Source organism: Balaenoptera borealis (genome assembly GCF_965194805.1).
Source record: "Balaenoptera borealis genome assembly, chromosome: 3".
NCBI lineage: Eukaryota > Metazoa > Chordata > Mammalia > Artiodactyla > Balaenopteridae > Balaenoptera > Balaenoptera borealis.
The window spans coordinates 9,920,935-9,938,907 of NC_138866.1; the positions used below are offsets into that span (position 1 = coordinate 9,920,935).

Sequence of the window (17,973 nt, forward strand, 5' to 3'; positions counted from 1 at the left end):
ACCTACCTCTTTCACCTAGTTCCCCTATTATTAACCCCTTACATTTACATAGTATACTTGGTACAATTAGTGAGCCAGTGGTGACACATCATTATTAACAAAAATCCACAGTGTGTTTGGATTCTGTCAGTCTCACCCAATGTCTGTTTCTGTCTCAGGATCCCATCCAGGGCACCACAGTACACTTACTTGTGAGGTCTCCTTAGGCTCTCCTTGGCTGGGACAGTTTCTTAGCCTTTCCTTGCTTTTGATGACCTTAACAGTTTTTAGGGGTACTGGTCAAGTATTTTGTAGGATGTGCCTCTACTGGAATTTGTCTGATGCTTTTCTCACAATTAGACTAGGGTTCCGGGTTTGAGGGAGGATGAGACAAGGTAAAGTAGCATCTTCATCACATCATGTCAAGGAGGAACACTGTGACAAATTTTTTCTCGTTATATGTGTTTTATTTATACTTCATGACAGATCACTAGAAATGGGATTTTTTGAGGCATAGACTATTTTTTAAAACTAGGATTCTTGATGAACTTGACCAAACTGCTTCCAAAGGGTTCCACTAATTTTCATACCCACCAAAAATGGATACATTGCAATGTGTTTCCCTGAATCCTTACTAGAATTCCCTTTACATTTCCCCCAGTCTGTGGTGCCCACATAGCTTTGGAATGCTGCAATTGATGATGGATGGATTCACCTTAAGTAAAAAGCATCAATTAGATCTTCCGCTCTACACTTGACCTTACCTTTATTTTATTTAACACTACTCCCCCTCCACCCTCTCCGTGCTACAGCCAAACAGCCTGCTGTTGCTGCCTGAAGACACAACAGTCAGCTTTTGCTTCTGACAGGTCCTCTGCATGGGACAGTATTCCATACCCATCTCTGCCTGTCAAAATCCTAGCGTACTTTAAGGTTCACCCCAAATGATAATCATCCTGAAGCCCGTCTTAAGCCTCAAAAGTAAATAAAATCTCTTCTCTCTGTGAACACTTAATACTTTTGTTAAGAGACATTTTGCTCCCATTTTCTCTTTGTAGATTAGATATGTAATTGTATAGTGACTTTTTCCTCAGTCTGTAATTCAATAAGTAATAAATAATAAGTAATAAGCACATTTTTCTAATCAAGAAACCTAGGAGATATTTCATTCAACCTATTCCCTCTCCCCAAAATAATACCGAAATTTTAAGATAGAATACTTTTCAAATATTTTAATAAATAATTTACCCTTATGAGAGACATGCTTTTATTTAAGGCTTTGGATGTTAAGTTTTAGAATCTGCATATCATACACAAGCCTACCTTGTTTTATTGCTCTTCACTTTACTGCAGATAGAACAGAAAACGTGTTTTTTTATAAATTGAAGGTTTGTGGCAACACTGCGCCCAGCAAGTCTAACAGCACCATTTTTCCAACAGCATTTGCTCGCTTCTTGTCTTCATGTCAGATTTTGATAATTCTTACAATATTTCCAACTGTTTCATTATTATTATATTTATGGTGGTCTGTGATCAGTGATCTTTGATGTTACTATTGCAATTGTCTTGGGGCACCATGAACCACACTCACATAAGATGGCAAACTTGGGCTCCCCTGGTGGTGCAGTGGTTAAGAATCCGTCTGCCAATGCAGGGGACACAGGTTCGAGCCCTGGTCCAGGAAGATCCCACATGCCGTGGAGCAACTAAGCCCGTGCACCACAGCTACTGAGCCTGTGCTCTAGAGCCTGTGAGCCACAACTACTGAAGCCCGCATGTCACAACTACTGAAGCCCATGTGCCACAACTACTGAAGCCCGCGTGCCTAGAGCCCGTGCTCCACAAGAGAAGCCACCGCAATAAGCCTGCACACTGCAACGAAGAGTAGCCCCCGCTCACTGCAACTAAAGAAAGCCCACACAGCAAGGAAGACCCAACGCAGCCATAAATAAATAAATAAAAATAAAGTTCCCTTTAAAAAAAAAAAAACACTTGTCAAAAAAAAAAAAAAAAAAAGACGGCAAACTTAATCAATTTATGTTGTGTCTGTTCTGATTGCTCCACTTACTGGCCATTCCCCCATCTCTCTCCTCCTCAGGCCTCCCTGTTCCCTGAGACACAACAATATTGTGCCCAATAAAGGCCATACCTCCTTGTTATGTGTTGTCTATGGCTGCTTTTACTCTGTCACCAGAGTTGAGTAATTGTGACAAAAACCAATTGGCCAACAGAGCCCAAAATATTTATCATGTGGCCCTTTACCCCTGGTATAAACTTTCAAATACATAATATTGTAACTGTTTAGCAGCATATGATCCACAGTGAAGCCCTGTTGTTTTTAACTTCCTTAAAAATTATTGCAAAAACTTTTAGTCTATGCCTCATTAGGTCCTCAGACCATGGTAAAACCTATCTTATTTTGTCCTTTTCCTCTTTTGCAAATATTGAACTCTGATTCTTGACACGGTGAAAACAAAATAGTATTGTTAAGCATCTTCTTAATTGCTAGGGAAAAGTTTAATTTCTTTGCTATTTGATAAAGATATAAATTTAGGGAAACTGTATCTAGAAATAAAGAAATGGGTCATTTAAGGAAAATCATATTTTATTAAATTTAACAATTTTTTGAAGAGCTCAGATTTCTACTTACCAGTTAGTGAAATCACAGAAGTCTTTGTTAACCCTGAGACAGAAGGTGTATATGCTGCTGTAGAACTTTTACTAGAAAAGAACATGATTTAGTTAAAATACAAGAATATGCTTCTTTCAATCCCAGTCATCTAGCACTAGGTCTTTCCTAATCTTTTTTTTAATGCTTTCCTCTACTTCTTATGAAACATGCTTGCTATTTTTATTTCTCATTTATTTTTTACATTCCATGCCTCACAATAATTACTTTGTCTTTAACTTAAAATCATTTCCTTAAGCTTCTGCTACATCAAAATAACAGGTTTTCTATTGATGCTCAGCCAAAACAGGTAATATGGATAAAATTTTCCTGGAAATAACTTATCTTTAGTTCTAATCTCTTTTGTCCATCTGGAGATCACCTTATTGGCTAGGAACTTTAGAAGGATCTACCAATAATGTCCAAAAACATAGCTGAAAATCTAGAATAAGCTTTTTATTTAATCTTTTATAAAAAGATAAAAATAATAAAAGAAAAACATTTTTCCTGTAACATGTTATTTTTTTTGATAAATAGTTTTGAAGACATTTATGTTCCCTTAAAATTACTTTGTTTGCCACTTGATATACAGCTGTTATATACTATATGTGTACAATATATATAAAATTCATGGTCATTTAATTTATGCTGATTCTCCCCTAATCTTAACTGTTTATAATTTTGTGTTCTGGGCCAAAAGGGAGACTACACATTCATCTACCATCAGGAGAACTCTGTTGTCACCACTTTACCACAGAAACAGGCCAGTGGCTTCTTTACGGACAGAAACAACACTAGCAGCAAACGGGTGTCCACATCCATTTAGTAAATGGGGCACGTTCATACCCATTTAGAAGTTGTGTGGCATAGGTGATATAGCATAAACAGTACACGAACTCCATGATGTTGTTATAAAGCATCAGGGCAGTAGTCTTCCTAGAATTCCAGGATACCTATTTCTTAATGCAAATTAGTAGACTACTTTTTTTTTTTAACATGAAATCTTTATAGAAGATAACTTAGAAATTACTGACCTATAAAAACCTAAAAATTAATCCTGATTTTATTTAATAATGTAAACATTTCACATAAAGATGTATGACTATAAAATGAAAATTAAGTCAGAACAAGACCCATATATACGCTGTCTACAAGAGACCCACTTCAGACCTAGGGACACATACAGACTGAAAGTGAGGGGATGGAAAAAGATATTCCATGCAAATGGAAATCAACAGAAAGCTGGAGTAGCAATATTCATATCAGACAAAATCGACTTTAAAATAAAGAATGTTACAAGAGACAAGGAAGGACACTACATAATGATCAAGGGATCAATCCAAGAAGAAGATATAACAATTGTAAATATTTATGCACCCAACATAGGAGCACCTCAATACATAAGGCAAACGCTAACAGCCATAAAAGAGGAAATCAACAGTAACACAATAATCGTGGGGGACGTTAACACCCCATTTATACCAATGGACAGATCATCCAGACAGAAAATTAGTAAGGAAACACAAGCCTTAAATGACACATTAGACCAGATAAACTTAATTGATAATTATAGGACATTCCATCCGAAAGCAGCAGAATACACTTTCTTCTCAAGTGCACATGGAACATTCTCCAGGATAGATCACATCTTGGGTCACAAATCAAGCCTCAGTAAATTTAAGAAAACTGAAATCATATCAAGCGTCTTTTCAGACCACAACGCTATGATATTAGAAATAAATTACAGGAAAAAAACTGTAAAAAACACAAACACATAGAAGCTAAACAATATGTTATTAAATAACCAATGGATAACTGAAGAAATCAAAGAGGAAATCAAAAAATACCTAGAAACAAATGACAACGAAAACATGACGACCAAAAACCTATGGGATACAACAAAAAGCAGTTCTAAGAGGGAAGTTTATAGCAATACAATCTTACCTCAAGAAACAAAAAAAATCTCAAACAACCTAACCTTACACATAAAGCAACTAGAGAAAGAAGAACAAACAAAACCCAAAGTTAGTAGAAGAAAAATCATAAAGATCAGAGCAGAAGTAAACGAAATAGAAATGAAGAAAACAACAGCAAAGATCAATGAAACTAAAAGCTGGTTCTTTGAGAAGATAAACAAAATTGATAAACCATTAGCCAGACTCATCAAGAAAAAAAAGGGAGAGGACTCAAATCAATAAAACTAGAAATGAAAAAGGAGAAGTTACAACTGACACCACAGAAATACAAAGGATCATAAGAGACTACTACAAGCAACTATATGCCAATAAAATGGACAACCTGGAAGAAATGGACAAATTCTTAGAAAGGTATAACTTTCCAAGACTGAACCAGTAAGAAACAGAAAATATGAACAGACCAATCACAAGTAATGAAATTGAAACTGTGATTAAAAATCTTCCAACAAACAGAAGTCCTGGAGCAGATGGCTTCACAGGTGAATTCTATCAAGCATTTAGAGAAGAGCTAACACCCATCCTTCTCAAACTCTTCCAAAAAATTGCAGAGGAAGGAACACTCCCAAGCTCATTCTACGAGGCCACCATCACCCTAACACCAAAACCAGACAAAGATATCACGAAAAAAGAAAATTAGAGGCCAATATCTCTGAGGAACACAGACACAAAAATCCTCAACAAAATACTAGCAAACAGAATCCAACAACACATTAAAAGGATCATACGCCATGATCAAGTGGGACTTATCCCAAAGATACTAGGATTCTTCAATATATGCAAATCAATCAATGTGGTATACTATATTAACAAATTGAAGAATAAAAACCATATGATCATCTCAATAGATGCAGAAAAAGCTTTTGACAAAATTCAACACCCATTTATGATAAAAACTCTCCAGAAAGTGGGCATAGAAGGAACCTACCTCAACATAATAAAGGCCATATAAGACAAATCCACAGCAAACATCATTCTCAATGGTGAAAAACTGAAAGTATTTCCTTTAAGTTCAGGAACAAGATAAGGATGTCCACTCTTGCCACTATTATTCAACATAGTTTTGGAAGTCCTAGCCACGGCAATCAGAGAAGAAAAAGGAATAAAAGGAATCCAAATTGGAAAAGAAGTAAAACTGTCACTGTTTGCAGATGACATGATACTATACATAGAAGCCATCAGAAAACTAGTAGAGTTTACCAATGAATTTGGTAAAGTTGCAGGATACAAAATTAATACAAAGAAATCTCTTGCATTCCTATACACTAACAATGAAAAATCATAAAGAGATATTAAGGAAACAATCCTATTTACCATTGCAACAAAAGAATAAAATACCTAGGAATAAACCTACCTAAGGAGACAAAAGACTTGTACTCAGAAAACTATAGGATACTGATGAAAGAAGTCAAAGACGACACAAACAGATGGAGAAACATACCATGTTCTTGGATTGGAAGAATCAATACTGTGAAAATGACTATACTACCCAAAGCAATCTACAGATTCAATGTACTCCCTATCAAATTACCAATGGCACTGTTCACAGAATTAGAACAAAAAATTTTACAATTTGTATGGAAACACAAAAGATCCTGAATAGCCAAAGCAATCTTGAGAACGAAAAACAGAGCTGGAAGAATCAGGCTCCCTGACTTCAGACTATACTACAAAGCTACATTCATCAAGACAGTATGGTACTGGCACAAAAACAGAAAAATAAATCAACGGAACAGGATACAAAGCCCAGAGATAAACCCACACACCTATGGTCACGTAATCCATGACAAAGGAGGCAAGAATATACAATAGAGAAAAGACAGTCTCTTCAGTAAGTGGTGCTGGGAAAACTGGACAGCTACATGTAAAAGAATAAAATTAGAACACTCCCTAACACCACACACAAAAATAAACTCAAAATGGATTAAAGACCTAAACGTAAGGCCAGACACTATAAAACTCTCAGAGGAAAACATAGGCAGAACACTCTGACATAAATCTCAGAAAGATCTTTTTTGACCTCCTAGAGTATGAAAATAAAAACAAAAATAAACAAGTGGGACCTAATTAAACTTAAAAGTTTTTGCACAGCAAAGGAAACCATAAAAAAAATGAAAAGACAACACTCAGAATGGGATAAAATATTTTCAAACAAAGCAACTGACAAGGGATTAATCTCCAAAATATACAAACAGCTCATGCAGCTCAATATCAAAAAAAAAAAACAACCCAATGAAAAAATGGGCAGAAGACCTAAATAGACATTTCTCCAAAGAAGACATACAGATGTCCAAGAAACACATGAAAAGGTGCTCAACGCCACTAATTATTAGAGAGATGCAAGTCAAAACTACAATGAGGTATCACCTCACACCAGTCCGAATGGCCATCATCAAAAAATCTACAAACAAAAATGCTGGAGAGGATGTGGAGAAAACGGAACCCTCCTACACTGTTGGTGGGAATGTAAATTGGTACAGCCACTATGGAGAACACTATGGAGGTTCCTCAAAAAACTAAAAATAGAATTACCATATGACCCAGCAATCCCACTACTGGGCATATACCCAGAGAAAACCATAATTCAAAAAGACACATGCACACCAATGTTCATTGCAGCACTATTTACAACAGTCAGGACATGGAAGCAACCTAAATGTCCATCAACAGAGGAATAGATAAAGAAGATGTGGTTCATATATACAAGGGAATATTATTCAGCCATAAAAAGGAACGAAATAGTGCCATTTGCAGAGGCATGGATAGACCTACAGACTGTCATACAGAGTGAAGTAAGTCAGAAATAGAAAAAGGAACATTGTATAATATCACTTATATGTGGAATCTAGAAAAATGGTACAGATGAACTTATTTGCAAAGCAGAAATAGAGACACAGATGTGGAGAACAAACTTATGGATACCAAGGGGGAAGAGAGGTCGGAATGAATTGGGAGATTGGGATTGACATAAACACACTACTATGTATAAAATAGATAACTAACGAGAACCTACTGTATAGCACAGGGAACGCTACTCAATGCTCTGTGGTCACTTAAATGGGAAGGAAATCTAAAAAAGAGGGGATATATGTATACATATAACTGATTCACTTTGCTGTTGCTGTACAGCAGAAACTAACACAACATTGTAAAGCAACTATACTCCAATAAAAATTAATAAAAAAATAAATAAAAATTAAGTCAAAATGTGAGTAGCTGACAGATCATACCCAGCACACTTGTCTAAGTTGCCATATTTTGCATGAAAAGCTTGATTATTAAAAGAGTGGCTTCGAATCAATTTGGATTTCTTGATTTCTTTGCCTAGAGTAACAAGCAAAAGGAAAATGCAATTGTTTAGTTCATCAGTTCATCCTTAGCTGCCCCAACCCCATTTCCTCTCCAACTCCCACAATTTTCAGTAAAACACTGACAGGTGTAGCTTCCTTTCCTTAGCTTGACCTGACTGGTGTATCTCTTACCCCTACTGCCCAGTAAGAACCATCAAAACAACTAACAGTAAAAGGCAAAAGGTGCCTTCAAATAATATATCTCAGCTCATGGAGTGACTTCCCTGTAATTATTGTTTAGGAAAGGAAAAAAGGAGACACAAAAACAAGTTTCTTACTTGTGGATTGGGTGCCAGAAGTGGGTCCAGGGACAGAAATGGGGATGTTCTTGGGCAGAGTTGTTGGTGTCTTGGTGTCTCTACCTAAAACAAACTCTGATTTAAGTGCTATAATTTCCTCTGAGTTCTTATTAATCCCCATACACATACAAGGCAATGCAGAGAATATGAATCACTATCCCTAGTGAAGCAACACTCTTTTCCAAATCTTACTTTTTATATATTTAAATATTTCAATCTTAGTTATTCAGTGATCAATTTCACAATCTTATTGCTGTTACCAAACTTCAAACTTTCCTTAGAAGGATCTGAACCTCCACATTGATCCTCACCATTTATTCATGTACTCCTAAATCTATATCACAGTTAGCAGCCAATTTTTGAAAACAACTTTGATAAATGAAAGAAAGTGAAGTGATTTTTCATATTAAATTAAAAACTAAGCATGGTCTCTCAGCATGCTAGGATGCAACATCAGTTGGGTACCTTGGTGATAAAGACATGCGAAAACTACTTACGTTTCTTTTCAAAGGTTTTATCACTCATGGGCCTTCCATCATTTTGTTGCTTTTCTTTTTCTAATTGTTCCTATTAATAAAACAGTATCTTAGCATTAAAAGTAAGCATTAGATTTAGAAAATTGTTCTAATCAGAAATTACTCTAAGCTTTAGAGGTACAGATACAGTTCACAAAAATATGTAACAGAAGTAATTTGTTTTTCCAAATTAGTGTCTAAAGAAGTCACAGTTCTTTCAGATTTGTGTTTTTTTTAACATCTACAGAATTGTGCCCTTGGAGGCTTGTCAAACTAAAACAATGAGTTTAGTATCATTGTTGTGATGAGCCGTTAATTTCTACAACATATTTACTAATTCTCATCAGCAAAATGTGTTACTACTGGCCCTTTCCATTTCTGACTGATACATGGCAAAATAATGTTCTTCTTTTAAAAGAATGAGAGAAAAGGAAATGATCTTTTAGATATTATTTAAATGTTCTATTGAAGTATAATACATACAGAGAAAGTGCACAAATATAAGTGTACAGCTCAATAAATTTTCCCGAAGTGAACACACCCATATAATCAGCTCCCAGACCAAGAAACAAAATGTTACCCAAACTCAAAGAGTTCTTTATCCCAACAGTATAGCCAAGAAAAATCAATAAACATATCAAGTTCTGAACAAACATGGCATAACTGACATGTACAGAACACTACAATCAACACTGGAGAACATACATTCTTTTCAAGTGCACATGTAAAATAAAAAGGCAGAGAAAATAGACAAGATAAAAAATTTTCCACATAGAACTGGACTGCATAAAAAACTATTAAATAAAAATTCTAAAACTGAAAATAAAACATGCAAAACTGAAAAATATCACTAAGTGAGCTTAACAGTAGTGTTACCTGCTTCATCTTTTCCTCTACTATCTTGATCATATTAATCACAGTTGTCTTGAAGTCCTTGTCTGCTAACTCTAATATCAGGATCATCTGTGGATCTTTTGCTATTCTCTGATTTTTGTCTTGGGTTTAGGTCATTAAGTCCTAAAATTTTTTAGAGTCTGCTTATTCTCTACATCTTCTACCACTGGCAATCCTGAACTCTAATCTTTGGCTTAGACTGCTGAAATAATGCAATTTGCTTTTCAGAGGATTTCCATTTAAGTTTTTAATCTCACAGCATAATTCTCTGCAGAAAAATAGACAATATAAAAAATCAGAATTTTAGAACTGACAAATAGAGTAATGGAAATTTTAAAATCAGTGGAGAGGCTCAGCAGCCAAATGCAGAGGGCAGGAAAAGAACTGGTGACACTGAAGATGGATCAACAGAAATTATTCACTCTGAGTAGCAGAGTTTAAGGAAAAAAAAAAAGAAAGAAAGAAAGAACAAAGCCTCATGGACCTGTGGGATAATATCAAAAGATTTAACATATGTGCAATTGGAGACCCAGAGGTATAAGAGTGAGGAACTGGGACAGAACATATATTGAAATAAATAATGGCTCAAACCTTCCCAAATTTGGGAAATGATACACATTTACAGATTCAGGAAGCTCAGCAAATCCAAGACAGAACAAATTTGAAGCTAATCATGCCTAAAAACATCACAAGCAAACTGCTAAAGACAAAAAAGAAAAGAAAAAATCTTGGAAGTAGCCAGAGACAACATTATATAGAGAAGAGTAATAATTCAAATGAGAACAGATATTTTATCAGATGCTATGGAGACCACAACACAGACAGAAACACTTCTTAAAGTACAGTATAAAAAAGGCTGTAAACCCAGAATTCTGTATCCAATAAAAATATCCTTTAGAGAGAAAGGCACAAATAAGACATTTTAGATAAAGGAAAATGAAGATAATTTGTTACAAAATACTTGCACTCCGAGAACTTCCAAAGAAAGTTCTTCAGGCTGAAGGGAAAAAATAAGAGGGAAATTTGGGTCCTAAGCAATGAATGAAGAGCACTGGAAATGGTAAACATCTGAGTAAACACACAGGTTTACTCTCTTAAGTTCTTCAAGATACATATGACAACTTAAAGCAAAAATTATCACACTGACTGGTGGGGTTTTCAGTGCAGATGTAATTCACATGACAAGTGTAACATAAAGAACAGTATGGAGCAGGTAAAGGGTTCTGTATCACTGTTAAATAAAGTGGTACAATATTAACAATAAGAAGACTATAAAAGGTTAGGTATGTCTGCTGTAATCTCTAGAGAAAACACCAAAAAGCAATTCAAAAGAAAAGGGGGGGGGGACCGAAGAGACAGAGAGAAACACCAATCACTAAGATAAAAATATAACAGGGGGTATCACCATAGATTCTATATACATTAGAAGGATAATATAAGAATATTATAAACAACATATGCCAACAAATTGGACAGCTTAGATGACATGGACAAATTGGGGGGGGGGGAGCAACTTATCAAACTGACAAAAAAGAAAGAAAATCTGAATCGTTTTATAGCTATTAAAGTAATTGAATGAATTATCAAAATCCTTCCAAAATGAAAACTTTGAGTTTCACTAGTGAATTCTATCAAACACTCAAGGAAAAAAAAAAACCAATTTTATACAAAATTTGTCAGAAAATAGAGGAAGTGGTAATACTATCCATCTCATTTTATGAGGCCAGAATAACTCTAATACCAAATTTAAAAGACCCAAGAAATTACCCCAAAAATTATAAACCAGTTTCCACTATGAATTTATGAATACAACGGCAAAATTCCTTTAAATAAATTAGCCAAGCATCCAACAGCGGAGAAAAGGACAATATATCATCACCAAATAGAGTTTAACCCCAAAATATAAAATCGGTTTACCATTTGAAAAATCAATGTAACTCAGTGTTTTAACACAATGAAAGTAGAAAAACAAATATCATTTCAGGAAATGCAGAAAAAGCATCTGACAAAATTCAACAATCATTCATAAAAACTCTCAGCAGACTAGGAATAGAAGCGATAAATGGCATCTATATTAAACCTATTGGTAACACCATACCTAATGATGAAAGATTGAACTGCTTCCCCCTAAGATCAATAAAAAGACAAAGATGGCTACTTGCATCACTTTCATTAGTCAGAGGTCTCTTATTATACTGGAGGTCCTGGACCTTTTAATACGACAAAAAGAAAGAAATAAAAGGCACAAACACTGAACAGGAAGAAGTAATCCTACTGTACTAAAAGATGACATAATGGCTCAGGTAGACTGTCTTATTAAATCTAAAAACCAACTTCTACAACAAATAAGCAAACTTAGCACATTTGCAAAATACAAGGTTAATATACAAAAATCAATAGTATTCTTAAGCTCCAGCAACAAAAAACTGGAAAGTAAAACTTTAAATTACACTTCCATTTACAATGCCAAGACACGTAATATACTAGAAATAAATCTAACAAAAGACTGCCTTGAACTCTACACTTAACTCTACCAAAACTAAGTAAAGAAGACTAAATAAATGAAGTGATAGACAATGTTCATGGATTGGAAGACTTATATTGTTAAGATGGCAATTCTCCAAATTGACCTACAGATCAATGCTAATTAACACAATCCTAACTAAAATTCCAGCAGGCTTTTTATAGAAATTGATAAACTGATTCTAAACTTTGTTTCAAGATGAAAAGGGCCTCTACTGGCCAAAGCAATTTTTTAAAAAGTTGGAAAAGTTACCCTACCTGATTTTAAGAATTACTATAAAGTTATAGCGATCAAGATAGTTTGGAATTGCCAAAAAGATAAACCTATAAATTACTGCAACAGAATGGGAGTCAAGAAACAGACATATGTATATATGGACAATTGATTTTTTTAAAAAAGGTGCTAAGGAAATTCAATGGGGAAAGTAAAGTTTTCAATAAATGGCATTAGAATAATTGCTCATTGAGATGGAAAAAATAAACATATATAAAAATTAACTTGAAATGAATCATAGACCTAAATGTAAAACCTAAAACTAAAATTCCTAGAAGAAAACATAGGAAAAAGTCTTTATAATTTGGGGCTAGACAAAAGATTCTTAGAACAAAAAAGCATGAACTATGCTAAAAGAAAAAAAGGATAAGTTGGACTTCATCAAAATTAAAAACTTCTTCTCTTCCAAAGACACCATTAAGCACAGACTCCAAGAAAATATTCACAAAATGTATCTCTGACCAAGGAGTTGTATTCAGAGTTTATAAAGAACTCTCACAACTCAGTGAGAAGATAAACAAAAACCACTTTAAAATCTGAAAAGAGACTTCATCGACTAAGATATAAGGATGGCCAATACACAAAGGAAAAGATGCTCAGCCTCCTTAGGCATCAGGGATAAGCAATTAGAGATAACATTACATACCCACCCTCTCGAGCATTAGAGAGGATACGGGGTAACTGAAACTCTCCACCACAGCCAATGGGCATGTAAAACGGCACAGGCACTTTGTAAAACAGTCTTTGTTTTTAAGTTAAGTGTAGTTTACCATATGATCCAGCCATTCCATTCCTAAGTTATTTCCCCAAGAGAAATGAAAACTTATGTCCACTCAAAGACTTCTTCACTAATGTTCCCAAGCTAGAAGTAACCCAAATGTCCGTTAAGACGTGGATAAACACGTTGTGGTATATCCGCAGTATGGACTACTACTACTCAGAGATAAAAAGGAATGACCTCTTTATATGCACAAAAACATGGATGAATCTCAAAGTAATCATGCTGATGGAAAGAAGCATGACCCAAAAAGGTACTAACATATGATTCAATTTATATAAATTCTAAAAAATGCAAACTAATTTACAGTGACAGAAACTAGATTAGTGGTTGCTAGGGACTAGAGTAGAAGATGTGAATCACAAAGGGGGCATAAGGAAATTTTTGAAGGAATGGCAACATTTGGTATTTTATATTCTGGTTTCATGGATATGTCTATATGTCAAAATTCACCAAATTGCACACTTTAAGTATTTGCAGTTAATCATAAGGCAATTATACTTCAATAAGGTAGTTTTTTTCTAAAAGGCTCTCAAATGTAGTTTTCCTTACAATTCATAAAAGAACATATTTCAAAAGGTCAGGATTCTTCTTCAGTCATTTAGGGAAAATAAAAGTAGTATGAAACTAAAAGAAATTATTGATTAGATTTAATAACAAAGCACAGTTAATACTGGTCAGAAAAGAGTATGTCTGTGTGTGTGTGAAAACATACCATTTCCAAAAGAAGTAGCTCTTCTCTTTCTTTCTCTTGATCCAACAAATCTTTTTCATAAAATTTTTTCTGAAACTAAGTTTAAAGTTTAAAATGAAATTGTGAAACATTAATGATGAGTCTCTGCCAATTTTTAAATATTCCTTTCAACATAAGGTAAAGAGAGTGTACTCACAGCGTCCATGGACATTTCCATTCTGTCCAACTCTAACACAGTCTGCAAAGAAAATGTCTGAAATTATTCAACAGTAATTAAATTAAATCAACTAATGATTTCTCAGAAAGACTCCTTTTCCAGAGGGAGGATCAAAGAAGAGACTTCTCCACTATGTGAAAGGCTTTCATATAACATGTGATTGATTTAAAAAAATTTTTTTCTCCATTGTAAGAATTAAGTAGAATTTCAATTACATTTTGAAGTTAATGAATAAAAAAATCAAACAGCAAAAAAAAAAAAAAAAAGAAAGTCTCTAAAGTTCTTCCCAACTCTACGTTGTGTTTTTAATCAACCTCTATATATTAACACCAGGATCCACTTAAACTTTTAAAAGTTTTTCAACTTAAGAAAAGCAAGTGTAGGGCTTCCCTGGTGGCGCAGTGGTTAAGAATCCACCTGCCAATGCAGGGACCGCAGGTTCGAGCCCTGGGCTGGGAAGATCCCACATGCCGCGGAGCAACTAAGCCCGTGCCCCACAACTACTGAGCCTACGCTCTAGAGCCCACGAGCCACAACTACTGAGCCCGCGTGCTACAACTACAGAAGCCCGTGCACCTAGAGCCCATGCTCCGCAACAAGAGAAGCCACCGCAATGAGAAGCCTGCGCACCGCAACAAAGAGTAGCCCCCACTCACCACAACTAGAGAAAGCCCGTGCACAGCAACAAAGACCCAACACAGCCAAAAATAAATTAATTAATTAATTTTTTTAAAAAAAGAAAAGCAAGTGTAGAGGATTATTTTAAATACTAAACACATGCAATTTAGTTTCTAATAACTTCCTGTGCCACTCTTTTCTGAATCTTCAGAAATACAATATAATTTTTGAATTTTTAAAAAAATCTTTTAGCTAAATATATACAAAGCTAGGTATCATTGGGCTTAATATCCTTAGTTCCTTGCCACAGAAACTTTTGATTATTATGACATTTTAACCAATAGAAAAAATTTTACTCTGAAAGCATTCTCTTAATTTAGTATTTGTCTTTCAGAATACATTGGTCTGCAATAAATTATTTCAATCAAACAATGGCCCATCTAATCCAGGGTTCTGTCTCTGATAGAGGACAGTACTTTTTTACAGGAGTAACTTTGATGGCCAGGATAAAGTACATTTATTCATATGCCCAAAGCTATCCATTGCAAACATAATATTTATTTGAAATTTTATTTTTATGCTGAAATTTACGAAAATGTTATAATTTATGGCATGAAATAGCCCTTTTAAATGAAATTACTTTTCATCTTAAAAAACTGACTAAACTATTTCATTTTTAACCCAAAGCTTTGAATAGCTTCCTGAGAGTTTCCCATACCAATACATCAGTTTGATAAACATTATACTATAGAATTTTCATGGGACAGACTGACTTCCTCATGTGACATGTTCTTAAAATAAGGGCTGTACTCCAGAATAATCCATTGAAAGTTAATAATCTATCAATTTAATTATATCATTTTTGCCCCTATTTATGGGGTCAGCTTGAGTTACCTCTTCAGTTAATAAATTCTCTCAAAAAAGTAAGTAACTGTCTCATGTTTACTATTTTGAAAGTTAACTCCATTGCCTATACTTCTGTAATTAAACGGTAAAGACAGAAATATCTGATAGAAACAAATGTTATGTGTATCTATGTTTTTAGATTTAGATGCATGTCCAGACTCTGGGTATTTCTGATTATTTCAGTTAATGAAAGAAGAATTTACATTTCAGTAAAATAAAATTATACTAATTAATACTAAGTTATCAAATCACTTTATTAAAAAGTTCCTTATGCAACATCTGGCAATGATCTCTAGAGGAAAAAAAAAAAAATCAAAGGACTCTTTTTTTTTTTCCTCACCATCGACACCAAGTTACTTAAGACATTAATAAATTAACTTCTCTCACTACAAATAAATGCCCAAAAACTATGTGTCCTGAACTTCACATTCAGATTCATAAAAGTAATGATTTTTTTCTTGAATTTTATTTTATTTATTTTTTTATACAGCAGGTTCTTATTAGTCATCCATTTTATACACATCAGTGTATATACATGTCAATCCGAATCTCCCAATTCATCACCATAAAAGTAATGATTTTAATTTGACATAACCTTATAAAAATATTAGTTATATACTCAACCAAAAGGTTTTGAAGATTATAAAGTATTTTAAGGTTTGACTTCACTAACCCAAATGTTTACTGTGTTAGTGTTCCAATATTGCCAAACAATCCATATAAGATCACAGGCTAAAACAAAACAAACAAAAACCAATAAGACACAACGTTACATAATTGAAAAGTGGTAGGGATCTATATTCAGCCCTGGCTCTGCCACTTACCAAGAAGATCTGAAGCAAACATTTGAACATTTCTAGGTCTAGAGCTTCTGCAAAGTCCAACAGATCACTGAAGGCCCTTCCAGCCCTTTCAGGGCTAAGTTTCTATCAAATGTGACTTTCCCAATTATACCAACAAAGTTTTCCCAATTCTAATCACTTATAAAGAGTTTGGTGAATGAAGTACTCATTCATTATGAGCTGAACAGTATTTACTGAGTACCTAAAATGTAAGCTCTCTCATAGAGCTTATATCACCAGTAATAAAAGATTAATGTCTCAGTGCCCTCTAGAAGGAACTTCCATATCCAGTTGGAGCACACATCAACCAAATCAGTTACTAATTCTTACTACTCTAGCAGTGATAGAAATATTTTAACATATTGCTATCCCATCAAGCTAAGATAGTGAGGCTGTGATGAACACTGCAAGAAAGGCAAAGGTCGTGGCAAGAGGGACGCTTACTCTTTTCACAGTGGCCAGAACATCTTTATCTTTTTCTTGACAGAGGAGTTTTCTCACACACATTTCTAACTGTTGAAGTAGATGTTTATCTGCAGGGATCTTCAGGGTAGATTTCACTTTGGGCAACAAGTAGCAAAGTTTCATTCTGCAATAAATTGAAAGTATTAACTTGGGAGTGAATTTAATAAATAAGAATGACAGTCACATGAAATTGAAAGAAAACTCAAGCTTTGGCTAGCCTGACAGTTAATTTCTTATGCAACAAATGTCTACGGAGGGCCTATGATGAGTCAAGCGTTCATTATTCTGGGTGCTGAGATACTGCAGTGGATAAAACCAACAAAATTCTCTGCTGTCACAGAGCTTACGTTCTAGTACACGGGTAGGGAGAGAGGATAAACAAATACGTAAAATGTCTGTCAAATAGTGGTAAATGCTGCAGAGAAAAATAAAGCAGGGAAAGACGACGAAGGAGTACAAGGAGGGGGATTACAAGTTCAAAACAGGTGGTCAGAGAGGCTTTTAGTCAAGATTTCACTGAAAAGATGACATTTAAGCAAAGACTTAAAGTAAATTAGGGACTAAGCCTTGTGACTATCTAGAGAAAACCATTACAGTAAGAGCAAGTGCCCCGTCAGGGGAGCTTGCCTTAGAAGTTGCCCCAAATTAACAAATTGGCCAAAACTGGCAAACTGGCTAGCATGGCTAGAACAGAGCAAAAACGAAATTAGCTGGAGGCCTCAGAGTGGAAACAGGAGGCCAGTTCATCCGGGGCCTTGCAGGTCACGGTTTGGAGACTGGTTTTTATTTTGAGAGCAATGAGAAGCCATGGAGGGTTTTGCACAGCAGAGTGAAATGATGTGACTTAACGTTTGGAAAGTATCATCTGGCTACTGTATTGAGATTAGACTGTAGGTGGTCAAGGACAAAAGGGACACGGGGTGGCAGGGGGCTCTTTCAGTAATTCAGGCAAGAGATGATGGTGGCTTGAACCAGAGT

The 17,973-nt window shown here is 34.9% G+C and overlaps 1 protein-coding gene across 2 annotated transcripts in view; it reads right to left on the reverse strand.

Annotated features, from left to right (window-relative positions):
* PPP4R4 (protein phosphatase 4 regulatory subunit 4) overlaps positions 1-17,973 on the reverse strand; it is a 79,858-nt gene that overhangs the window by 5,859 nt on the left and 56,026 nt on the right. For both annotated transcript variants that reach the window (XM_082384646.1, XM_082384645.1), the window contains 7 exons: positions 16,975-17,119; positions 14,144-14,185; positions 13,969-14,043; positions 8,767-8,836; positions 8,249-8,332; positions 7,851-7,944; positions 2,630-2,700 (listed from right to left, as the gene is read on the reverse strand). In XM_082384646.1, coding sequence (XP_082240772.1) covers positions 2,630-2,700; positions 7,851-7,944; positions 8,249-8,332; positions 8,767-8,836; positions 13,969-14,043; positions 14,144-14,185; positions 16,975-17,119 — 581 coding nt within the window. The remainder of the gene's footprint in view (positions 1-2,629; positions 2,701-7,850; positions 7,945-8,248; positions 8,333-8,766; positions 8,837-13,968; positions 14,044-14,143; positions 14,186-16,974; positions 17,120-17,973) is intronic.